This window comes from Geotrypetes seraphini, chromosome 13, assembly GCF_902459505.1.
Source record: "Geotrypetes seraphini chromosome 13, aGeoSer1.1, whole genome shotgun sequence".
Classification (NCBI taxonomy): Eukaryota; Metazoa; Chordata; class Amphibia; order Gymnophiona; family Dermophiidae; genus Geotrypetes; species Geotrypetes seraphini.
This window is the reverse complement of record NC_047096.1, coordinates 10,609,587-10,636,499: the sequence shown is the minus strand read 5'-3', so window position 1 is coordinate 10,636,499 and position 26,913 is coordinate 10,609,587. Positions and strand designations below refer to the sequence as shown.

Genomic DNA, 26,913 nt, shown 5'->3' with positions numbered 1-26,913 from the left:
GGGATCTCAAAGTCCCTCCTTGAGGGCCGCAGTCCAGTCGGGTTTTCAGGATTTCCCCAATGAATATGCATGAAAGAAGTGCATGCACATAGATCTCATTCATATTCATTGGGGAAATTCTGAAAACCCGACTGGATTGCGGCCCTCAAGGAGGGACTTTGAGACCTCTGAGCTAGATGCACTGAAAACTGAAGAAGGGGATATAATAGTGTGACCATATGGCTCCAGAAAAAAGGGGACGGATTGAGACATCCGGGTTTTACTTCCACTGAAAGCAACCAAGATGTCTCAATCTGTTCTCCTTACTTCCATTGCTTTCAATGGAAGTAAAACCCGGATGTCTCAATCCGTCCCCTTTTTTCTGGAGCCCTATGGTCACACTACTTGCACTTTTCAATGAGTTCAAGCAAAAGTCTTTTCACTTCCAATGCACGGGCTTCTTCTCTGCACTTTAGGGAGAGAGCAGGAATCCTGCCATGAGCAGAAGAGGAAGGAGCTGGGTTTGGACTCTTTTTCTTGCATGTGGGTCCAGAGCAGACCTGGGTTGCAGCTCTGGTTCCAGCACAGGGTGGCCCGGCTCTGGCAGGCAGGCAGGCAGTCCCCGGAGAGGGGATGAGGGCTGGGTCGCACCTCGTGCACGTGATGCACATCTGGAGTGGAGAGAGAGAGAGCAGCCGCCGCTCAGCCTGGCAGACAGAGGCTGGACGAACTCGTAGCACCGCTGACAGCTGGCTCGGGCTCGGTTGGGGGTTTTAATCGCATGGACTCAGCTCTCAGCTGTCCTCGTAGGCACGTTTGTCCCTTGACCGATTGAGTGCCCCTGTTGATTTGGGGGTGTGGGGGGGGTGGAGGGTTAAAGTCAGCTGCACCCCGTTTTGTTTATTTTGGGAGAGTAAAAGACCTTCTCTTATTGGTCGGTGGTAGAGATGGGGCGAGTCAGCGGGGCCATGAAATGCATCAAGTACCTGCTCTTCGCCTTTAACCTCATCTTCTGGGTAAGTGAGATCAGCTCCGTCCGCCCTCCGGAGGGAGGGATGCCCGGGTCCAGCCTCATAGCTTGCAACGCAGCTGCCGGTGCCTCTGGGTGATGGGAGGGGGGGTATTTGCCGTCCCCTTCATCAAATCCTTGCTAGCATTACTTGGGGCGGTGTCCTTCTCTCAATAAGTGGATGGTGCAAGGGTTGAACAGAGATTTTTTTTTTTTTTTTTTTGGGGGGGGGCTCAGCTGGATGCGAGTCTGCCCAGCCCTCCCGATTACCAGCTTTGCATGCATGGCAGGGCGGCACTCCCCCCTCTGGGTTGAAGGTAGATCCATTACAGAGCAGTCTTGGGGGGGGGGGTAGAGAAAGGGGAGTTGTTTAAAGAGCTGTAGCCGGGAGAGAGACTTGCATTTCCAGTTTATTGGCAGGATTCCCAGTAGGACCAGTTCCTAGTAAATCCGTCCTGTACTTACTACAGAGGTTGTCCCCAAACTATGATGGTCTTTCCATGTAATAATAATAATAATAATAACAGCTTATATATGTACAGTATGATTTTAATTTATGTATATTGTGGCTTCCATATGTTTATACTTATGATGGCCTTTTAATGTATTCTTTTATGAATATTTGCATATCATTCAAATTAAGGCTTTTTTTGGTATGCGCATGCTTTTAATTGACATGTTTTAAATTTTGGATTCATTTTTAATTACGTTTCTCTTTTAATTATGTCATGATTTGACATAATTGTGTTTATATTTGCAAATGGCCCATCCGCAGCATCCACTATCTCCTCCTCTCCCTATTGGCTAAGGCTCTTAACATTTGCATCTCCTCTTCCTATAGGCTAAGGCTCTTTACACCTGCATTGTGAGGTCATAGGGCTTTATGGTTATAGAAACATGATGGCAGATAAAGGCCAAATGGTGTTTATATTTGCATTTTTCATGTTTTTATTAGTGTTCCCTGATGTAGGCGTTTTGGTCACGCCGAAACTTGGATCCTAGTTGGGACTATAATTAGGAATAAAGACCTTTTTTTATGAATAAAGATCTTCTCATTGGTTGAATAGACGCCTACCTTGCCTTTTATCAGATTGCTCCTTTAATATATGGCCGTGTCCCGCAAACTTTCTCAAGCTGCGGCACACTAGACGTATGGGCCGCGGCTCGAGGCATCTGGAAGTGCGCGGGTGTCACGGCGATGATGTCATGTGCATGCGTGACATCATCACACCCACGTCCGCAGACGCGCGAAGGCCCTCCAGAGGGGTTCTGAGATACCAGTGAGGGGTGACAGCAGGGAAGCGGGTCAGAGAGGTGCCGGCTGATTGCCGCGAGAGACATGACCTGTAGTCAGTCAGCCGGCACCTCTCCTCTTTCTCAGTGTGCCACGGCACACCTGAAATCTCAGGAGGCCCACTAGTTTGAGATACACTGATATATTACATTACATTACATTAGCGATTTCTATTCCGCCATTACCTTGCTGTTGTCATGAAGTTACATAAGAATTGTCGTGAAATTAGGTAATACCTGTTGGGTAATTTGAACATTTTAGATTTGATAAGGAGTAGACAGTGTGGTAGGCGGAGCTTGGGATGGATCTGGCCATGTTAAATAGGTTTTATGTATTTTTTGAAGAGTAGGGTTTTTGCTTCTTTTTTGAAGGTTTTGTAATCTGTGATGGAAGACAGCAGATTGGTGAGTTGTCTGTCTAGTTTTGCTGCTCTGGTGGCCATTAGGTTGTCAAGTCAAGTCAGAATGCTATATATACAGTCAGAATTCTATATACAGGTTGTCAAGTCAAGAAAGAATGCTATAGTGGCTTGTCTGCGGTGTTCTTTGCTCACATGTTTAAAGACAATAGACTGTTTTCAGTCCAATTCTGTGTATGTGAGGTTGCAAACCATTGGACCCCTGAGGAAGGCGTGTTCGTCGAAACACGGACCCGTGTAGGGTCCAGTTGGATTTTTACCACTGTATTTTTTATCATTGTACTTTTTAAATTGAATTTTCATGTTTTTATATGTCAGTGTTTAATAAATTATCTCCAGAACATCTGTACCCACAGTTTTTTGTTTGGATTGTTTTCACTGTGGATCATCGGGTCTCCTCATTTTTCTTTGTTGGGCAGACTAGATGAGCCATTTGGCCTTTATCTGCCATCATGTTACAATGTTTCTATAACCATAAAGCTCTATGACCACACAATGCAGGTGTAAAGAGCCTTAGCCTATAGGAAGAGGAGATGCAAATGTTAAGAGCCTTAGCCAATAAGGAGAGAGATAATGGTTACTGCAGATGGGCATTTTTTTGCTACTTCAGCTTGACTGCGGTGTTCTTTGCTCACACATTTAAAGACAATAGACTGTTTTCAGTCCAATTCTTTATATGTGAGTTTGCAAACCATTGGACCCCTGAGGAAGGCGTGTTCGCCGAAACACGGACCATGTAGGGTCCGGTTGGATTTTTATCACAGTATTTTTAATCATTTGTACTTTTTTCATTGAATTTTCATGGTTTTATGTGCCAGTGTTTAATAAATTATCTCCAGAACATCTGTATCCACAGTTTTTTGTTTTTTTGTTTTCATCGGTGGATTGTTTTCATTGTGGATCATTGGGTCTCCCCATTTTTCTTTGTTGTTAACAGGTGTGACAGGGCAGAGGTCGGGTGGGGGCCAACATATTATAAAACACATTTACTGTATAATATGTTAATATATAGGTAGAAAACTAATAACAAAGGTTATTTTATTGGACTAATTCGGTGCAATTTATGATGAGCTTTGGAAGGTAACTCTTCTTCTTCAGATCAGAAAAAAAACAAAGGTTGACAAATACCAGTATATATAAGTAAATATCAGTATATATATTTCAGGGATAGTTTCACAGGAAGAGGTAGAGGTGGGTAGTTAAGGAGAAGACAGAGGCGACAAAAGCAGTTTTCAATTTCTTTGTAGTGTGAAAGAAAGTCCAGATCTTTGTCAAGTCCTTTCTGGTAGGTGTCAAGATATTTCGTCATTTTAATTTCAAAGGTCTTTCGTTCTTGCATTGCCTCAAAATTTCCTTTTGGCATTTATTTAGTCAAACTCCACTTTCACCTACGCTATGGGCTCCTTTTACTAAGGTGCGCTAGCGTTTTTAGCGCACGCAGGAAATTACCGCGCGCTATGCTTCTAGAACTGACGCCAGCTCAATGCTGGCATTAAGGTCTAGCGTGCGCTATTCCATGCGTAAAAAGCCCTAGCGCACCTTAGTAAAATGAGCTCTATATCTTTTAGTAGTCTCACCATAAAACCATGGGCGCAGTGGTCAGTTTTTCCAAAGTGTTGTTCCGACAGAGGTGACATCCTGGTTGGTATTGCCATTTTTAATATGATATCTATGTAGGTTGATTCTGTTTTTTAACATCTGGCCTGTTATAATATGTTGTAATTATGTCATGTGGGTTGTTTTTCTCCCATGTTGCAGAATGGTGCGATATTAGACAAGAAATGTCATGTCAAAAGCAGTGTGGAGGTAGAGAGGGCTTATTGTACTCTCCTATATCTATGGTGTCTTGGCCTGTGGGGAGAGAGACTTAAGGGTCCTTTCACCAAGGCGCGCTATTGGATTTAGCATCTGCTAGTTTCTGGGCAGCCCATTTAATAACTATGGGGGACTGGGTAAAATGAGGATCCCATGGGCTTCACAGGCCTCGCGGATCTGTACTGCGTATCCTGAAAAATCTGCGGGATCCGTAAGGTCCGTGGAAGTTAAAATGAGGATCCCTGCGGACATCATGCCATGGCCACTTTCTTTTTAAGGCCATGCACTTTAGCTCCGCAGGATCCGTGGAGCCCCCAGGTAGAAGGATTTTGGGGGCACTCAGGTGCAGAAAAGCTGGGCACAACAATGACAGCATTGAAATGAGTCCTCCGGTGGAGCCATTTTCTAAAAACAGCATCAGCTTTTAGCTACAAAAATAAGCGACTGGTCCAGGGGTGTTGGTACAGTGACTGCACTATTTTAAACCCGTGCATGGCAGTGTCAGAGACTGCTATAAAGCCGTGTTGTGATGCAGTGGGAAAAATACTCATTCTCTCCCCTTGCATCATAACACCTCTCCCCAGCAGCGGTGGCGACCCCCCCCCCCCCCCCCAATTGCAGCGGGAGACATGCCAGTTCTCTCCCGCTGCCAACCAACAACCCCCCTCCTGCAGTGGAAGAGATACCCAATCTCTCTCGCCACAAACAACCCCCCCTGCAGCGGCAGTGACCCCCCCCCCTTTGCAGTGGAAGAGATGCCGATTCTCTCCCACTGCAAACAACACCAACCCCCGCAACAGGAGAGTGCCCACTCTCCCCCACTACCATACCCCCCCCCCTCCAACATCCCCCTAACCTCCATGTAGATACGTGACTAGAGGGACATAGATTCCCTCCACCCATCTGGCCCGCATCTTCCAAAATGGCCCTTCCCCTCCCCGGTACATCTTGGGATGCACCAGGGCCTGAGGTTCTGATTGGCCCAAGTTGTTTAAGGCCCCTCCCATAGCCCATGGGCTGTTGTCCGCCAACTTCATTAGCATGCGTGATTTTTTGAGAATGTCTTTTTTTTTTTTTTAATTCGCTATCAAAACGGCCATGATAGCAGACCGTCGCTTTTTAATGTGGTTTTTTTTGAAAATCTTGGCCTAAGATCTTTGCAAGTTATTCCATCAGTATCCAGAACAAAATGGGAATCGACACGTAATAAAGCTTTTTTCTATCTAGCCCCTAGTCAGTGGAATCAACTTCCACAAGAGATTCATACAGCATTAAATCATAAGACGTTCAAAAGATTATTGAAAACATATTTTTTTCAAGAGGCTTTTTGCATTGATTCTATTCCAAATGAGCATATTCATTAATCTGAAGTGTGAATAGGCAACTGGCCTGTAGTATGTTGCTTTTGGGGGGTGGGGGGAGTATGAGAGAGTATGATTGTATGAGTATGGTAGAAAGCTGGAACACCCTTCCAGAGGCTGTTATAGGGGAAAACACCCTCCAAGTTTCTGTTGAATCAGAACGTGCGCTGGTAGGGCTAGTCTCAGTTAGGGTGCTGGTCTTCGACCAGAGGGCCGCCACGTGAGCGGACTGCTGGGCATGATGGACCACAATTCTTATGTTCTTATGTGTGAGTTTAGCTCTTTTCTATATACAGTATAATGGAGTTCTTTTATATTTTATATGCATCTGAGTTATTTCAAGGTGTAATTTGTATTTTATGCGATCCGCTGAGAGATTTAGTGGAATATCACATTTTAATAAACATATCTGCATATTTCAGTTTATTTGGAGTTTGGATTCAATTATACACCTTTTTTTTTTCCATTTTCCCATGCTCGAGTGATCCCCAGGGCCAAGCAGGGGATTGTCGCCACTACAGGGAAATCCACCCTTTCGTGGTCATCTCGGTTACTCCCCAGGAAGTCACAGCTTGAGCCTTTTGTATCCGAGCAATTATTCAGACTCTCCGTGCTGCTGCCTTCAACAGGAAATCTCTCCAAGAGCAAGCGCTTCACGAGAGAGCCTTTGGGCTGGTTGAGAGGTCTTTAGAGCAGGCACTTTCTCTGTTTGCTTATCCATTATCTGCCATGTCAAATGACAGGTACCAGCTCCAACTATAAAGCAAACACTGCCCTGTATTGTAATTGCCACTCTGTTTACATAAGTAATGGTTCACTAATAAGAACATAAGAACATAAGCAGTGCCTCCGCCGGGTCAGACCATAGGTCCATCCTGCCCAGCAGTCCGCTCCCGCGGCGGCCCAAACAGGTCACGACCTGTCTAAATCACCAGAAGGGGCCCCCATGCCGCCTTGGTTTCCCTTCCTAGCCCTCCGGTCTTGCACATGCACGACCTGGGTTTCTATACTTATTTTCTGGTTAGCTTTCTCAATATCCCATGATCCCTTTATCCTTCAGGAATCGGTCCAGTCTCTGTTTGAATCCTTGTACCGTACTCTGCCTGATCACTTCCTCCGGTAGCGCATTCCAAGTGTCCACGACCCTTTGAAGACAGCGTGCAAATAACTTGAAGAATACTACATTCTCCCATCTCCCCCAACTAATGTACTCTATGGAATGACAAGAACAATGAAAGCCATGGATGGTTTTGTACGCCCCAGCTATCGTCTTGCTTATCTTCTCATGCCCATCTTCCGCTGTCACGCACACTTCAAAGTTCACGAGTTGGCCTCAACAAGATCCTACACCACACAAGGCCCCTACTATCAAAGACTCCATTGGCTGCCCTTAGAGGCGCGAATCCTGTTTAAGTTCGCTTGTCTATGTTATAAATCAATATTTGGTCTGGCCCCCACTTATCTGGTTTCCCACTTCAATCTGGCTAGTTATCTTAGGCCCACACGAAGAATTCATCTGTTCACCTATCCAACAATAAAAGCCTGCCACTACGAAAGATTCTTGGACAGAACTCTTGCCTTCCAGGAAGGCAAATGGAATGACTGGCCTACTTCAATTTTAGAAAACTATTAAAAACAAGTCTGTTCAATCGATTTGTTAACTAAGAATCTACTCAGCACTGCTTATTCAATCCTGCAACTCTATGAACTTTTTAACTTTCATATTCTTTATTATGTAAGATTATATTGCTGACTTTGATTGTAACCTCTTCGCTGATTGTCCAGCACCTCTTGCTGTAAACCGCCTCGAACTTATATGGCTTTGGCGGTATATAAGAATAAAATTATTATTATTATTATTATTATTATTATTATTCTCAAGCAGTGAGCCAACTAAAAGATGTCCAGCGGTCTACTTCTCACCAGAATCGGCTTTCAGAGCTGGCTCTCTCCATTCCGCCCTGCCAACGTTCAGGGCACAGTTCTTTATTGTCAAGCCCACTCCCTCCCTGCCTCTCCCAATAATGCTTTCTCTTCCTACCTTCTCCGGAGGTTTGCAACTGGTGTTGCTTCCAGAGCTGCTGTTCTCTTTGTTTCTGGCATTGCATGGTGTAAGGTTTAGCCCCCCCAAATGTAAGGTTTGGAGGGGCATCAACATTCCAGAGTCAGATTGATATAATGTCCCATAGGCCTTTGCTGATGTTGGTTAGGCCAACCGAAAATGCTGACTGCTAGCAATGCTAGGCTGACCCATGGGTCTCTCAGAGAGCCTGAACTCCCAGGCTATCCTGAAGGTCAAAGTTGAAAGGATCTTCAAGTCCAGATGTGTATGTTCTGTTCTCTCTTCTTTCTTGGGCTCAAATGAGGTAGGGATTAGTTTCCTATCTTCATTAGCAATGCTGTTCACACTTGGTGAATGAGTCCTACTGTCCCAGTAAGGCTGTTGTCTCCATGTACAACAGAATTTGCTGTCGGTAACAAGGCACAGAAAGATCCCCGAAGTATGTTGTACATTTCACTCTCTTCTCCCAGGCTTCTGTTTATGGAAGTAACATTATAGAGCAGAATGTTTATCTTTCCAGGGTCAAGGTACCAAAAACGGTGGGAGTCTGCCAAGCAGACTCTAGGGGCTATTTTTGTATAGCTCTGTGTATGAATTAATCCTTCCTCTCTCTCCCCCCCCCCCCAAAAAAAATCTATGACTCAACAAATTATGGTATATTCTGCATCAAGGCAACACCTGAAGAGAGACAAAGGGAATAGTTCTATGAAGTAGATTTTTACCTGTGTATGCATAAACACATTTACTTATGTGTGCATAAACGCGGGATCTTGCCAGGTAGTTGGAACCTGGGTTGGTCACTGTTGGAAACAGGATACTGGCCCAGTATGGCAACTCTTATGTTCTTATGTGAGCCAAGTATAGGATAATCAAGCCATTGTGACATCACTGATGGCTGTGAAGGGGGGAGGGGGGTTGGGAATGACCTCATCAGTAACTGGTGAGATGCTCAATGGAATTTGAAACAATCACCTTTAGATCCTTTCATTTTGCTGGCAAAGTATGTGCAAAATCATTGCTGGTTCTGTTGTGGGGATTACAGTAGACCAGGGGTGTCAAAGTCCCTCTTCGAGGGCCGCAATCCAGTCGGGTTTTCAGGATTTCCCCAATGACTATGCATGTGATCTATTAGCATACAATGAGAGCTGTGCGTGCAAATAGATCTCGCGCATAGTCATTGGGGAAATCCTGAAAACCCGACTGGATTGCGGCCCTCGAGAAGGGACTTTGACACCCCTGCAGTAGACCATCCAGGATTTTGGACCTTTGTTTGAATTTGCAGCCTGTTCAGTGCATTGACATATTCCACCCGATATCCAGAGCATTTTAAGCAGCTGAGAGAGGCTTCTGCCCACTTAAATTACTTGTGGCTTCTTAACTGCCGATATCAGCCACACTTAACTAGTCAATGCCACCGGCTATCACACCAAACAACCATGTCAAAAGTAAGCAGGTCAGGGGGAGGAGCCAGCAGTTATGCCAACAGCTTCCTATCTGTCCTAAATTCGCCCGGGTAGCTATGCAGATGCCAACACTGAATTTTGGCTGACACCTGCATAGCTGCTGTTTCCTGGCCTAAGTGTGTTAATCCTCCCTCCCTTCCTCTGAACCCTCAAGCACACTACAACCTCCCACCCTCAAAGCTCATCATGACCCCCCCAACTCCCACCCTTGTCCATCCTCCCAGCCCTACCTTTTAATCATTGATGGTGGTCCTATGGGCATTCACTCCTCAAGCAGCAGACCTCACAGCAGGGGTAACTAGATGGTGGTAGACAGGTAGCAGTTTGGTAGGGTTACCAGATTATGCGCCCAAAAATCCTGGACACATGGCCATGCCCCATTCTGCCCTAGCCCCGCCTTGTTCTGCCTCCAGCCCCACCCCATTCCACATCTAATCCCGCCCCCCAACAAGCCTCTTCTTTTAATCCCTGATATCCAGGCCGCGTCTGAGGTTCCTCGAAGCATGTGTGGATGCATGTGATATCATCCGAGCATGCTCATAGGCCTTCCAGGCGTGACCAGAGCTTTTCAAAACCCAGACAAACTGCCAGGATTTGGAAAGTCTTTCAGGACACCCAGACAGTCCTCTAAAAAGAGGATGTGTCCAGGTTTTAACCGGACGTTTGGCAACCCTAGTCTTTTTTCTCTTGGGTTTGTGTCCTCTTGGTAGATGGGGAGGGTATAGTTTCCTCTTTCCACAAACTACTGGAATGTATGAGGATCTTTGGTTTACTGATCTTACTCTTGGCTTTTAAGACTGATGAAGGATCTTTTACTGTGTAAACATCTCAGAGGACAATCCATTTGTTCTCAGCAGTTTACTGGGTTGATATGACATGACTTTTTATGAGATTCACTAAGGACACTTTGCGATCCGATTTCCTCTGACCCGATTCAATAACCTCGTGGCCGATCATCCTCCGATCTGATCCGCACATGCAAATGAGGAGAAAAGGCATGTAAAGTAGGCAGGTAGTGATTCACTAACAAAAAACTGGAACAGTGACTGGGCTGGCCGATCAAGAAACGAGCGACTGCTGGGGACCAGTCACACATGTCCTTTCCGACTGCATCTGCTGCTCTCTGCCCTGACTCTCCTGCTCTCTGCCCCGACTCTCCTGCTCTCCTGCCCGCATTGCCGCCCTGCTTCAGCCCCGACTCTCCTTTCCTTCCCCGCAGTGCGAGCCCATGGTTTTATCCCGTGGGTTTAAAACCGGGTTAAAACCACGGGCTTGCCAACTATAAGTAAAAAAAAGTTTTATAAAAGGCCGCTGCTCTGTAAGCATGCGCAAACCATCTACAAAATGGTCTGCGCGTGCGTCGAGATCGCTATTCAGCGATCCATGCAGTTGGTTGGGAGCATCGTGAATCAGCCCTCCCCCCCCCCCGGCCATGGATCGGATCAGTAGGGGAGTTTAGTAAATCTGGCCCAAAGTTCTCTAGCATATATGCAGTATTAAAAAAATCCAGTTTGCCTTTCGGCAGCAATTAAGGGTAGAGTGTTAATTATGCAAACGGTACTTGCTGAGAGTCAGAGTCTCTCTCAAGTGCTTCTTCCTGGAAGGTTCAATTCTCCAGGGGTATGAGCAGTCAGTCCGCCCTGCAGAATTGGTTATTTGTCCACAATAGAGGAATATCTACATTATTCTCTGGGGGGGAGGGGGTTAAATCTTGAGGACTGCTTTCAATGCATATTCATTGGGGAAATCCTGAAAACCTGACTGGATTGAGGCCCTTGAGGACCGGAGTTGCCCATCTCTGGTCTAGAATTACCCTCCATATGTATAATGCAGGGATCTCAAAGTCCCTCCTTGAGGGCCACAATCCAGTCGGGTTTTCAGGATTTCCCCAATGAATCTGCATGAGATCTCTTTGCATGCACTGCTTTCAATGCATATTCATTGGGGAAATCCTGAAAACCTGACTGGATTGAGGCCCTTGAGGACCGGAGTTGCCCATCTCTGGTCTAGAATTACCCTCCATATGTATAATGCAGGGATCTCAAAGTCCCTCCTTGAGGGCCACAATCCAGTCGGGTTTTCAGGATTTCCCCCAATGAATCTGCATGAGATCTGTTTGCATGCACTGCTTTCAATGCATATTCATTGGGGAAATCCTGAAAACCCGACTGGACTGCGGCCCTCGAGGACCGACATTGGACACCCCTGCCCTAAGAGATCCCACGTGCCTGTCCCCCGCTATCTTGAATTCATCTCCACCAGGAGACTATTGCACACATGTGTGGACATGGCCCTTGCTTGCCTGCTCGTACAAGAAGGACAGGACTGGATTGACAGGCCTTCTATGAGAATGGGACCTATTGCACCAAAGCTGGGTCTGACTGCTATTAGCATTAGACAAAGCTGCTATTTGTTCTTTATCATCACTGGCCCATTATTATTATTATTATTTTTAAGTTCTGTATTTCTTAGGCCTAGAGTTAAGCCTAAGAACATCTGAACAGCCATATCATTGGCCCATCTAGCCCAGTATCCTGTCACAAATATCTGGCAGAAACCCGATAGTAGCAAGGTTCCATGCTACAAATCCCAGGACCAACAGTGGCTTCCGCCATGTCTATCTCAGTTAAAAAAAAAAAAAAAAGCAGGCTTAATCCTAATTTGACATTTGTAATGTTATCATACCTACACTGGGGTTCAATAGTAATTTGTAATTTATGTCATTTATTTCTTATATACCGCTAAATTCTGTTAGGATTCTAAGCGGTTTACAGAAAATAGACATTAGGGTGCATTAAAATTATAAGTAAGATAGGTTCTTAGAAATTCCCTTACTGTCCCGAAGGCTCACAATCTAACTAAAGTACCAGGGAAAATGACAATTAGTAGAGTAATGAAGAAATAAAAATAGAGATAGATGAGAAAAAAGAAAATAAACATTCTAATAAGACTACAATGATCTAAAGGACTTTGAAAGGTTGAAAAGAGGGGAGATAGGAAATAGAAGCAGAAGGGAGAACCATTGAAACTATAGAATTCTGGGGCAATTTAAATGAAATTTAAATAATAAAATAAAAACAAGTGGCAAAACAATGAATGAGATTTAAAAAATATATCATAAACTAAAAAGAAAGTGAAAAAAAAAAAAAAAAAAAACAGTCAAGACTGAAGTCCAGCTTGAAATGACTTAGGATGTTAACCTCCCATGACCCCCATATTATACAGGTTTTCAATCTTCACCAAAAGGCCACGAAGAAGCTGCCTTCTGCTCAAGTCTCATATCTTCATGACAAGACCAAGAAGCAAATATTAACAGCAAAAAATACCCAGCAAGCATTCTATTTCCATTTCTTCAATCCAGGGAAGAAGACTCGGGAGCAATGTTAGGAAATTCTTTTTCACGGAGAGGGTGGTAGATGCCTGGAATGCCCTCTCAAGGGAAGTGGTGGAGAAGAAAACGGTGATGGAATTAAAAAAAAAAAAAAGGTGGGATAAACATAGAGGATCTCTAATTAGAAAACGAAGGATGTAAATTAAAGAACAAAGGCTGGTACTGGACAGACTTGCACGGTCTGTGTCCCATATGTGGTGATTTGGTGTAGGATGAGCTGGGGAAAGCATCAATGGGAACTCCAGGAACTTGGAACATCAGGATGATACTGGCCAGACTTTATGGTAGATATCCTGCAAACAGGATGGTTGGATAGGCTGGAGTGAGCTTAGATGACAACATCACCAGCTGGAACCTAGGACAATACCAGGTGGACTTTACAGTCTATGACCCAGAAATACCAAAGAAGAGACAAGTTAATTTAATCATGTATTTTTTAAATGGGTATAACTTATGGGCCAACTGGATGGACCGTTCAGGTCTTTATCTGCTGTATTTTATTATGTTACTATGTTACCTGGTAGAAACCCAGAGCTGAGATTGTGATGTCATAATGCCTCATTCCACCAATGCCCATGAGCCAACCTCAGCAGTGATGTCACAATGGCTTGATTAGATGGCAACTTCAGCATTTGGAACCTAAGACAATACCAGGTGGACTTTAGTCTACGACCCAGAAATATCAAAGAAGAGACAAGTTAATTTAATCATGTATTTGTAATGGGTATAATTAATGGGCAGACTGGATGGACCGTTCAGGTTTTTATCTGCCGTCATTTACTAAGTTACTATGTTACTTTCTCCACGACTCTACAGATGGGCTGTTTATAAGAAGTGCTGTTGATAGATTTGGATCGCATGAACCTCTCCAGCAAGTCACTTTTCGTTTTCATTTTTCCCTTTAGTCTTCCCCGTGACACATTCTGTAGGAGATCTGGACGGAAAAAAAAATGTACAAAAGTCACTGGAAAATTACATACAATCCATTCTGCCTGAAGACTCCAGTGAGTGGAAAAGTAAATGATCTGAAAAGCTTTAGAACATTAGCTCTCTCTCTCTCTCTAAGAAAAGGCAAGGAAGGACCAGTAGAGAAAGGTCCCGTTTACTCCTGATATTCTTTCATTAGCAGACTGTAGGAAAAAAGCAGCACAAATGGCCCTAGTTGAGAAATAATGACTTGATAAATGTTAAGCTCAGTGCCACGTTTCAGACATCTGTTCTATATTCCTTCGACCGAGAAGTCGGCCATGAGGGAACTGCAAAGAGATTCTAATTCTGTCCCGCTCAAGACAGTCTGAGGCAAAACAGAGAAAGCAATTCATGGGCACATGATTAACTGACCTAGTGTATGTGGGGGGAGGGGGGAAGGTCAACAAAGCCAGTTGCATCCTAAAAGCCCCCCCCAAGAATTGCCGTTGTGTTTTGCACGAGATCCCTACACATGCCCGGGACCCTATTTTTCAAAAGTCAGACAAGCAAGCGTCTAAGGCAGGGGTAGGGAACTCCGGTCCTCGAGAGCCATATTCCAGTTGGGTTTTTCAGGATTTCCCCAATGAATATGCATTGAAATCAGTGCATGCAAATAGATCTCATGCATGTTCATTGGGGAAATCCTGAAAACCCGACTGGAATACGGCTCTCGAGGACCGGAGTTCCCTACCCCTAGTCTAAGACATGGATCAGGTTGCCTAAGCATGGCGGACATTCACAAACTTATTTTTTTAAATTTATTTTGCTAACTGTGACTTCTGAATTTAGGTAAGGCATGCTGTTCTAGGTCAGACCGAGGGCCCATTGCACCAAGCCAGTTCACAAGTACCTGAAAGGATCACAAAGCACAGATTTCATTAAATTAGCTGGTGGCCATGCCAAACCTGCACGGCTAAACCCTTTTCAAATCCAGCTCCAATAACTGCCTCATCCTCAATCTTTCATCTAGTAAAGTAGAATCTGGATATGAATGAAATCTTGTTATATATGTCTCATAACTTCAAAGACGCCTCAGCCCCACCACTCCACCGCTGTAATATTTTGCTACTGCGGGAAGCATACTGTGGTGCTTCATCATTGGCTGTCCGTTGTTATTATCATTTTTAACTTCTTTTTATATATATATATGTAAAACTTTTTAACTGTTCAATATATAAAACATTCTTAAATATCTTTAATATTTGAAATTTTAAAGTGTAATTTGTACTTATCTCAGCCAAACCTGGGAATCAGACCCGAGATGTTTCGCACAAAAGAAGTGCTTTATCAAGGGTCTCCCGAGGTTGCCGCCGTCATCCGACTCCAACTGTAATGTGAGAAAAGAGTGGTGGGGCTGAGGCATCTTTGAAGTTACGAGACATATATAACAAGATTTCATTCATATCCAGATTCTACTTTACTAGATGAAAGATTGAAATTCTAGACTGGATTAAAGATTTTTCTCTTACAAGTACTTGCCAATTTTACTAGATCATCCTCAATCTTTGGCATCAGTTCAGTTGGTTATTGGGTGGAAAAATTACTTTCTCCGATTTCTTGTAAACATTCAACCTATATCTGTTCATTTTATGGAGTGTCCCCTAGTCTTAGTGAAAATGCGCCTTGTTCCTCCCTACCCCTCCCCTCCCCAATCACTCCTTTTGATCACTTTTGAAAAAGGAAACTCTTGCCCCATGTCAAGGGATGAGGCTACAAACGTTAGCAGGAGTGAAGTTTTGAGAGGATTTACCCCTTATTCAGAAGGTGGATGGGCCTCCAGGCCAGGGGATGTCCTGAACGGCTAGAGTCAGGAAGGCTCCACCTAGAGGTGGATCTGCAGCATTTGAACCCTAACACCCTGGTTGCCTTCATGGAAACTGGCCCTCAACATGCCTCCCTTCCCTCTCCCCCTGTTCTGTAAGTGTTTTCTCCCTCCTTCGATAATCTTTGAACCCTTCATCCAGTTTCATTCACTTTTGGCCCTAGTTAGTAAAGCATCCTCTCATCCCTGATTCCCAGTTTGCATGTGCATTTGATGTCCCTGACATTTCTAATCCATATTTCCATTCTCTTTCCTAAAGGAAATCGGCTAGTTCGATTCAGCTGGGGGGGGGGTCTCAGGTAGATCTGAGCATATTGGGACGTCACCGAGCATTTCAAAAATCTGATCTGCTATTGGTTCTAGTCCGTAACCAAACAAGAAAACTAGGTATCACGAAATATGGCCTAGTGAAAAATGAGGGCGGAGGAGCAATTCCAAAGACGACTGGGCTGCATCTACCACTCAGCTCTAACATCACGACTGACCTCTGATTTGGACCCAAAGAGTTGCAACTTTATATCCTTAGATCTCCACTGGTAAAAATATGCTGTAGCCACCAAAGACTTATTCCATATGGTGGGATCTTTAAAGGAACCCTGTACAAAAGGTAGGCGAGGCATTGTAAGGAATGGCATTCCCTGTTTAGCAAGAAGGTATGTAACCAGGCGCTGATCTGACGGGAAAGCATCTTAATGGAGATAACAGTCTCGTTCTGTCACATTCCCTGACAGCTGTTGTTCTGCTTTGGCAAGTGGAGCGCTTATTTTGGAACTAAACGTCATCGTTGCAAGCTCAGATCCCAAGATCTTCAGTTGGAAAATGAGGCTGTGGAATGCTGCTTCAGTCTTTACCCTTGAGATTGCTTTAGTTGCCCTGTTGGGTGACCTCAGACTTTGGTCTCATTAACGCGGGTCCCCCATTCATCTCTGCAAAGGAATTTGTATTTCTGGAATTTTCTCAGACCAATGAGCCTGTCCGGGCTGCATCGTTCCAACCATCTGCTGAGAGGCTTCGAGCTGCTGTGCAATGGGGAGAGCTGATTTCCTGATGTACTGTGTACTCCAATATCCCAGGTGGTTTCTGTCCTGAAACACTTGGCTCACAGAACCTCTCTTTTTCCATTTGTTATGTGATGAATGTTGAGAGGTACTTCTTCACCTGTGAAATGTATATCAGCAAGAAATCCAAGCTAACCCTGAGAATTAGTGAACTAATCAGAATTATGGTGTGGAATCTTCCACAGATGATTCATCTTCCATGCACACTTTAAGACCTAAAATCTCCTTCTGACAATTATGGGCCTGATTTACTAAACGCTTCTCTCCCATTCTGTATCTATGAGAAAAACACTCAGGAAGGCAGGTGCTGCCTAATTAGGTCTTTCAACGAAGTGAGAAAAAGATAACAAGACATCGGTGTCGGGAGCATAAGCTAAGGCTGCAGGTCACTATAGTCTCTAAGGCCCATATTCACTAAGCAAACCGGTCTTCGGGAGCAGGAGGAAAGTCCTCCCGCTCCTGCTCCTCCATCCGGCCGCCGCCCAATAGCGGCCTTAGGCCCCGCCCCAGCGCATTATCTGATGCACGGGGAGGGGCCTAAGGCACTGATTGGCTGAGGCGCCTGAAAGCTACAATGAATGCATGGGCCCGAGGACCAGGGTAATGCAATGAGGATTTTCTGTCAGGTCACACATGCTACAGCTGGAGAGGAAGGTGTAGTCCACAGCTGGCTCCAACCTGATGACCATTTTTATAGATTAACACTGGGTTAAAGAACAGTATAAGCCCATGCGCTGTAACGGTGCTTTATTGAAGTTATACTCATTCAAGAAAAGATATAATAAGCTATGATTAATCCACAATGCTGGGTGACCATATATTGTGCCCATTACTTTAGAAACATGTCCTATGATTGAGATTGCTCCACATTTCTCCAGAGCAGATTTATATTATCTATATCTGGGGTTAATCATGTGCTGTGAGCTCTTATCTTATCAACTGCTGCATAGACTGACTAGACTTTAGATCAGCGCTTTATCTTGGCAGTGAGGGGGCTGTGTTTTGTAGGGTGAGAAACAGAATGGACACCACTTTCTAATCTCGTGCTGAAAGTAAGTCATATTGTGGTGACATTCTCCTTCCTGTTTTCTGAGCTAATGTTTCAGAAGCAGCGGTTTATTGCGCTGTAAACTTCCCTGCTCACTTTGCAAGAGTAGCAATTCATTAGGTTCACCTTAGTAACTTTGATATAGTGTAGTAATGACAACTTGATTGATTCAGGGACACTGTCCCTGGCCCATTCCTGTAAGCTCTGCCTTAACCGCACAAGCCTTGAACACTTATGATTTGAAAGCATTTGAGGCTTGTGCAGATGAGGACGGAGCTTAGGCATTGGTGGAATGAGGCATTATGACATCAAAATCAGCTCTAGAATGTTGCTACTTAGGATTTTAAAGTGTTTGAAGCTTGTGCAGATGCGGTCGGAGCTTAGGCATTGGTGGACTGAGGCATTATGACATCACAGTCTGAGCTCTAGAATGTTGCTACTTAGGATTTGAAAGTGTTTGAGGGTCGTGCCGATAAGGATGGAGCTTAGGCATTGGTGGAATGAGGCATTATGACATCACAATCTGAGCTCTAGAACATTGCTACTTAGGATTTTAAAGTGTTTGAGGCTTGTGCAGAGGAGAACGGGGCTCAGGCATTGGTGGAATGAGGCATTATGACATCACAATCTGAGCTCTAGAATGTTGCTACTTAGGATTTTAAAGTGTTTGAGGCTTGTACAGATGAAGACGGAGCTTGCAGGAATGGGGCAAGGACAGGGAAAGAGCTTGCAGGGACGGGATGGGGATAGAAAGATCCCGTGAAGACAGGGAAAATTTGTCCCCATGTCATTCTCGAGTATGCATATCTTTTATAGAATCGTGCTAAGCACTTGGCTAGAAGGCACCAATATTTTGGGCACCATATATAAAATGTGGCCCTTAATTGATAAGTGTAATCTGACAGTGACACGGCAGAGGGAAGGCCCCTGCGGAGAAGGCCGCAAAGCAGTCCGGTCAGAGCGCTGCTACAACTGCTGTTTTTGGAGGCCTCAGAGGTACAGTATGTCAGTCTCACGGTGGGTGGGTCATTGGGGTTCTGCTGCACAGGGAGATAGATGGAGGGATAGAAAGATGCTGCACAAGGGGATGGGTGAGAGGGGAGGAAAGATGCTGCACATGGGAAACTCTGAAAATTGCCCAACCTTTTACCCGTTTAAAAGTATGCATGGGGATCAATAATCCAGGCCTGGAGGATGGGTTATCATGACAGTACACAAGAATATACCCTGCAGTTTTTCATAATCTACAACAAAATGTATTAATAAAGCTGTGGACTGGAGGTGAGAGGCTGATGTGACCGGACCAGGAAAGGGGCCCACAGGGTGACAGTGTCTGAAGATCTCAAGGTGGTGAACAATGTGACAGAAAGATGCTTGGCTGCATAGTGTCACAGGGCTGCCCCTGTGCCTAGTGAGAAAGCCTTGCCAAAAGAGGAAGGTAAAGTTAAAAACATTAAAAGTAGACCTAAGCCTGATAGTATAACTCCCAAAGCAGCACCTAGAAATATTCAAAAGCCAAGCCTTCCCATAGTTAAACCTCCTCAAACCATGCCTAAGGCATCCAGCATTGGTTTAGCTTTCCCCAGGCCAGCAGTAAGGAAACAGCCAAGAAGACTACATGTCCCAGCAGCCATAGGGCCAGGGAATGGAAAGAGCAGGAATGGATTATTGGTCACACCCAAACAAGCTCAAACTGGTTTAGGCCAGCTGAGAAGTTCTCTGAGGGCAAGCTACCCTAACACACCTGCAGGGAGGACTAATCAGGGTCTAGTTTTCAGACAGAGACAGTTCCGGGGCCAGCATCACAGTGCCCACCTGCTCCAGACCCAGCAAGAGCCACACTGCAAAAAGAAAGCAGCCGACTCCAGCCACAGAGAACCAGGAAGCAACAGTCCACCTCATGGCAACAAACTCAGGCAGAGGTTTGTGATGAAGAGACCAATGATAAAGTTGATTCTGGGTTGGTGCAGGATAGTGAAATGGTGGATAATGACGTTACCTATGATACGGAAATAGAATGTTCTGATTTGCCCAGCTCTGAAGGGATGGACATAGGCTGAGAGCCATTGCTAATAAGGGAGCTGGAGGGAAAAGTAAAGTCTGCCCAAGTTTATTGGAAATATTGAAGTTTTGTTTTGAACTTTAAATACAAGCCACAGGCAGCCATTTTGTTGGGCTCTGGGGAAAGGATCTTTCCAAGCTGATCCTTAGAGGGAAAATTATTTGGAGAGGATCCCACCCTTGGGGCATTAAGCCTAACCCCAAGGGAGTTTTGCCTGGCAGAAGAAAAGCTTTTATTTTGTTGGAATAAGGCTTTTATATTCTGGCATATTTTTGGACATCAATTGTTTTGATTTGTGAATGCTGGACTCAAGCACAAGGTGATACAAACCTGAGAATTTATTTGACACTTGTTTATGCTGGTGAAACAATAAACAGTACCCAAGAAAATTGCACCCAAAGTTTTGAACTCTTATTTTGAGGCTTACCAAGCTACCGAAACAACCTCGCAAACCGCTCGGCCGAGGTTTGTGTGCAGTGGGTTAGGCCACTTGCTGAGCACAGCTTGGCCACGCTGGGTCACAATGGAGAGAGGCATAACCAGCAGAAAGAAGGGGGTGTTTATGTAGGGTTGCCAGATTTCCTCTTTGAAAACAAAAAGAGCATGCCTGGCCCCGCCCCATTCTGCCTCTGGCTCCACCCCATTCCTCCACAGCCCCGCCCCCACACAAACCTCAAAGGCCGCATTTGGAAACCTTCACGCATATGTGGATGTTGTAGCAATGATGTCACACATTTGCATATGATGTCATCATGATGACGTTCACTGCAGTGCCCCACTGCTCTGCTGAGATGTCTGTGTGGCCAATCTACTACAAATGCTGGCCCCTCCTACAACCCAATGGCTTGTTTTGTGTGTTTTTCTTTTGGACATGGTTTATGGTTCATGGTTCAAAAAGATAGGCCAGTAAACAACGTGGAGTCAGTTACGGAAAAATCAAAATGGCGATTATTAGCTACTATCACTGAAATTTTACGATAATGGAAAATAATGAAACTAATAAAATAAATTTACAGGGTTTTTGGCCTCTGACGTGAGCAGCAGCCAGTGAATTTTTTCACGATTGAAACCCAAATTGGGTAAACTGCTCCACATTCTGAGGCTTTTTCACCCTGATAAAAATGGCAGTCGAATAGTCAAGCTTTACAAACATCATGGTTGAACACCAGTAGGTTGAGTGCAGGCATTAGCATCTAGTGTGCTCTATTCCGCTTATTAATGCCCTAACGCGGCTTAGTAAAAGGAGCCCCGAGACTCAAGTTCTGCTGTTTTATTGGTACAATTTGCTTTTGACTCAGATAGGGAACGGATGCTTAAATTGTTTTTCAAATATAGTAAAACTGTGAGTGGTGGAGAGTAAAACTGTGACTGAGTTCAAAGAAGTGTGGGATGAACACAGAGGATCTAGAATCAGAAAATAATATTAAATATTGAACTATGGCCAGTACTGGGCAGACTTGCACGGTCTGTGTCTGTATATGGCCGTTTGATGGAGGATGGGCTGGGGAAGGCTTCAATGGCTGGGAGGGTGTAGATGGGATGGGACGGAGATTTCAGCAGTAGGAACCCAAGCACAGTACCGGGTAGAGCTTTGGATTCTTGCCCAGAAATAGCTAAGAAAAAAAATTAAAAAATTAAAATTGAATCGGGTTGGGCAGACTGGATGGACCATTCGGGTCTTTATCTGCCGTCATCTACTATGTTACTATGCTCTAGCAAATAAAATAAGACTGTAGCCAGACGTATCTCGTCCTACCCAGAAGAGAAGGAAGCAGTTTCTTATTTTGAGACCTCAGGCTGTGAAGTTAGGGGCGACCTTTTGTCCTGAGACACCCCTGTAAGTGTATTTTGTTATATAAAGAGAACGAATATGTTTTCCATGAGCCGCAGCAGTTATCTAAATTCATTTCGTCTAAGGATGACAAGTAATAAGAACATAAGAATTTGCCTCCGCTGGGTCAGCCCATAGGTCCATCCCGCCCAGCGGTCCGCTCCCGCGGCGGCCCCTCAGGCCTATTACCTGTGCAGTGGTCCCTGACTATTCCTATAACCTAGCTCAACTCCTATTTGTACCCCTCAATCCCTTCATCCTCTAGGAACCTATCTAAACCTTCTTTGAAGCCCTGTAACGTGCTCTGTCCTATCACGGCCTCCGGAAGCGCGTTCCTTGATTCCAGCCTCTTTTAATCCACTCAGAGGAATAGCTTGACGGCACTCAAACCTCATCTATAAGTTTTCCTGTTACTTCTTTGATGGTAAATTTTGGCAAATTTTCAGCTCCGTCTCCATGTAGATTGTGGACTAACCATACTTTTCCTGTTTTTTTGACTGATGAGAATGTCAAAATTAATAAATAAAGAATTTTTTTTTTTTTTAAAGAAGTTTCTTGGTCATGCATCTCTAATAAATAAATTGCCTTCTTAGCAATGATTGATAGTTTGGATGTCCAATCATATATGCGAGGGTCATTTCATAAATAATGCACAGGTTGGCAACATTGCGGAGTGGATGATGCGATTGCAGTAAACCTTGTTTCACTTTCACTTCAGTGCTTGAAGCAGCAGGACGTGTGCTTAGGAGCTCTGTAGTGTATATGGTGTGGCAGTGACAAGTGTGGGAAATGGAGGCCGCAGGTGTCTCAGGTCCTGGGTCTGTTGACGATCAAAGGTTGTATATTGAGAGTGAAACTCTACATGGCAAAAACCTGACAGAAGTTTGCAGTGCATTACGTGAAGTTTGTGGTGAGTTAACAGTGGACCGTAGTACTGTTTCTCAGTGGGAAACTCGTTTTCAGAATGGTCGTGTGATGAGCGATGTGTGAAACTCGTGGCTGATGCTCTTGAACAGACAAAAGTTCCATGTGGAAGAAGTGTCACAGCAGTGTATTATTGTGATGATTTTTTTTTTTTTTTGCAAAAAATGTACAAAACCCGACCTCGGTTGCTCTTGGCTGGGCCACTCATTCTTCACGACAACACTTGCACGCACATAAGGAATGTCGTCATTGGAAAAACTACCCAAATACGGCTGGGAGGTATTACCTCATGCTCCCTACACTACAGACATGAGTCCACCAGACGACCTTTTTCCAAAGAGCTTTCTTCCGCTGTTACCCGAGCCATTCAGCAACTGAACAAAAACGGTGTCTTGGATGGAATAATGAAGCTTCCCGGACATTGGGACTTGGTCTTTGCAAAGCCGGGAGACTATATTGAAGGATTGTAAAGAAATACTTCAAAAAAATAGCCATGTAAATTAAAAAAAAAAAAAATTGTGTGCATTATTTATGAAATGATCTTTGTAATATGGAAAGAAATGAATGTTTAAAAATGTCAGATGCTAGCCCAGGGGTGGGCAACTCTGATCCTCAAGGGCCAGAATCCAGTCGGGTTTTTAGGATTTCTGCAATGAATATGCATGAGATCTATTTGCATGCACTGCTTTCAATGCATATTCATTGGAGAAATCCTGAAAACTCGACTGGATTCTGGCCCTCGGGGACCGAAATTGCTCACCCCTGGGCTAGACAGTTGGAGTTAGAGGATGTTTATTGATGTGTTTGGAATATATAGGAGATTCTTAGCTATCTGGCACCCATGGGGATTGGTGGATGTAGTTTCTGGTTGCTTGAGAGTTACTTTAAAAACAGGGTTGTTACCCCCCTCCTCACCACTTGTAGGTCCAGCATTTATCCTTCCCTTCTTTCTGGGTCACTTTCTCTCCCCCCTTCTCTCCTACTTTCTCTTCCCCCTTCTCCCCCACTTTCTCTTCCCCCTCTTCAGCCTTGCTGTCCCGGGAAGATCTGAAACCACCTCAGCATCCCCAGGTACAGGTTCCCTAAAACGCACTCCCGCACACGCACCTCCACACATGCACGCACCTCCACGCACACACACACATATCTCTCCTCCCCCATCACCCGCTATACGAAGAAAAACTTGTTTCAGCTTCTGGCTTCACAGAAGAGAAACTTTCTGCAGAACTTGCTGAAAAACAAACCATCTTATGACAGTTGCTGCCTTCTGTAAACCGTCAAGAGTGTTTGCAGTTTGCTCTTGGCACAGGCTCTGGTATTGTTCCTGGTCATTCTCATACTAGGATGTGGTGAGCGAGACGATGTTTTCTCTCCTTTTAGAGGCAGAGAATTCTTCTGCCCTTTTACAGGAGAATCTCACAATCCACTTTGAAGGTCCAGAAGGGCTGTTTCTAGTTCACCCACAAAATAGGGCATTTTCCATGTTGGTTTTTTTTATTTGCAGCTTGAGCGCTATTCCAGTTATTAGTATGTGATAATATGGAAGCACTTACTGCCTCTTATCAAAAAATAATAACGCACTTGTATTCCACCTTATCTGCAAATTCTAAGAGGATAACATGACATAATTCTTAACCCTAGACAAAAATAGACAAGAGTAGACTCTCGGTTAACCAGCACTCAGTTAACTGGCACTCCCAACCAACCAGACTTGTCAGCAATTGTCTCCCACGCTCCTCCGACAACATCCAAAGTCATGCTCCTGACCCAACACCCCCCTCCCTCCAGCTCCAGAGGCATCAGCAGCAGCAGAGGAAAGGCCCTGCCGGGGATGGCAGAAGCCTTCCTCTGCTTGCCGGCTGCCACTACTGCTTCAGGAGGAAGAGTGGGGGGTTGTCAGGAGCAGCTCTGCTGCTTCGGGAATGGAGGGAGGGAGAGAGGCAGGAGGTTGTCAGGACTGGTTCTAGTGCTTTAGGAACGGAGGGAAAGAGGGGGTTGTCAGGACTGACAGTGCTGCTTTGGGTAAGGGGGGAGGAAGGGAGTGGAGGGAGAAGGGGGAAGAGAAAGTGGGGGAGAAGGGGGAAGAGAAAGTGGGGGAGAAGGAGGAAGAGAAAGTGGGGGAGAAGGGGGAAGAGAAAGTGGGGGAGAAGGGGGAAGAGAAAGTGGGGGAGAAGGGGGAAGAGAAAGTGGGGGAGAAGGGGGAAGAGAAAGTAGGAGAGAAGGGGGGAGAGAAAGTGACCCAGAAAGAAGGGAAGGACAAATGCTGGACCTACAAGTGGTGGGGAGGGGGTAATAACCCTGTTTTTACAGTAACTCTCAAGCAACCAGAAACTACATCCATCAATCCCCATGGGTGCCGGATAGCTAAGAGTCTCCTGTATATTGCAAACAAAATTGATATTGCACATCAAAATATATATTACTATATTTCCATCATCCCATCCTCAACGTATGTTATCATCTCACCTGTCTTAGGCTGCTGAGAACTCCCACATTAACTCCGCATTATTCAGTTTGTATGTGTTAATGTGAGCACATTACCTAAATTGTGCTTCCATGGACATTCTCTGACCCTGATGCATCCCCTTCAAAATATAAGTTTTAAAAATGCAAAAGGGAAAAATTATTGCAAAACGCTGTAACGTGCAAATGATTTGCATGGAGGTTCGCCATAATCCTTTCTCACCCGAGACACCATTCCCTGCAGTCTGCCCCCTTCGAGCCTCACAAAGTCACCTTTGGGCTGGAATGGGACCTATATTAATTAAAATTAGATGGGTCAATTGTACAAACTGGCACCTCAGCTTAGGCAACCCAATGCCGTGTCTTAGTATGCCAAGATTCCATTACAGGATACTAGTGTAGTTTGGCATTGGGGTGCCCGTGTTTGGGTGTGCTCTCTTATGCCATGTCAATGGCAGGCAATAAGTTGGCATGCCTAAGGGCTCCTTTTACAAAGCCGCGCAAGGGCCTTAACGAGCACTAAATCACCACGCGTTCTAGCCGCTGCCGTCTCCTTTTGAGCAGGCGGTAGATTTTCAGCTAGCACGCGCTAATCCGGTGCATGCACTAAAACCGCTAGCCCTAAGTCTGCTAAGTGTATTAAATGTGGGAAACAAAGCTTCAAATTGGCACCATTTATAGAATATTGGGTGTAGCATCATGATCCCATGTCCTGTCCTGAAAACGTTTTATATAAGTAATGGGAGGGTGGGCGAGCCAGAAACAGAAGAAGAGGGGCTGTGGTCATTCTCTACTGTGCTCCAGGATCACCCCTTCTCCTCGTCTTCTCTGCAGGCTTCCTGGTCCACAGCACTGCTCTAACAGCTGAAAGCCCAGCTAAAAAGAAGCATTTTTGGACTACTTCTGCTGGTCAAATATAAGATGCTACAGTTTCTCCACGACCAATTCCAGAGCAAAATTTGTGCTCTATATGAAGATTGGCCATGGATGCCAGAATTGATTGTAGCTCTCCGGGACCCAATTGGTCTTCCTTCACCTAATAAGAGACCATCCATATATTTACAACACTTAAAGGTGCAAAGATCCTATAGCTGTGACTCCATCTATCCTGAGACAAGATAACTTTCTTGAATGTGTGCCAATTGAACCATCCTGGAGGTCCATTATGCAAATGCATCATTTCCATATCCTTCCTCACTTGTTTCCTCCTAACACAGAGAATTTTGTAACTTCTCTTTAGTAAGGATCCACCTTTCACATCTACTATGAGGTATTGATATGCAAAAGAAAGCAAATTGTGCCATTAGGTCTTTGTTTACAACTTGCATGTTGCTCATTAAGCCCCACGTTACTTGTCATTTATCCTGGGATATTTTTTTCCCTTAAGTAACTGTCCACTGGGATGCCTAGGATTACCAGAGAGACGGTGGCATCCACAGCGAGTCCTGTTAGCGATAGCACTCTGCACGATCATCGAAACCACCAGTCCGTTTGTTAGCACAACTCAAAAGGCACCGGTCAACTCGAGAACTGGCTCCCAAGCTGCAAAGCTGCCTGAATCCCTGCACTGAAATATAACATTTTAACTGACTATGGAAGGAATGATGTGTTGATGCTGGCATAAAGTGAAATCCCTATAGGTTGTGCAATAACATTTTATTGAACCAACAAAAGAGGTGTTTGCATTCTTAGGCTTGTATAGCACTTTCTCCTAGGACAAGCAGGATGAGTCAGCCACATATGGGTGTTGTCCCAACAGCTCCCAATAAATAACATTTTATTGAACCAACAAAAGAGGTGTTTGCATTCTTAGGCTTGTATAGCACTTTATTTTTCCCCAAGGAGGCCTCTTCTCCCTTGAAAAGAGGAGATTGAGAGGGGACATGATCGAGACATCCAAGATAATGAAAGGAATAGACTCAGTAGATAAGGACAGGTTGTTCA

At 44.7% G+C, this 26,913-nt stretch overlaps 1 protein-coding gene across 1 annotated transcript in view; it reads left to right on the top strand.

Annotated features, from left to right (window-relative positions):
* Window positions 1-549: 549 nt before the first annotated feature.
* Window positions 550-26,913, top strand: part of TSPAN2 (tetraspanin 2) — a 92,227-nt gene continuing 65,863 nt past the window's right edge. Inside the window, exon 1 of the mRNA XM_033917296.1 lies at window positions 550-995. Within this exon, the coding sequence (XP_033773187.1) occupies window positions 927-995 (69 nt within the window). The 5' untranslated portion in view covers window positions 550-926. The remainder of the gene's footprint in view (window positions 996-26,913) is intronic.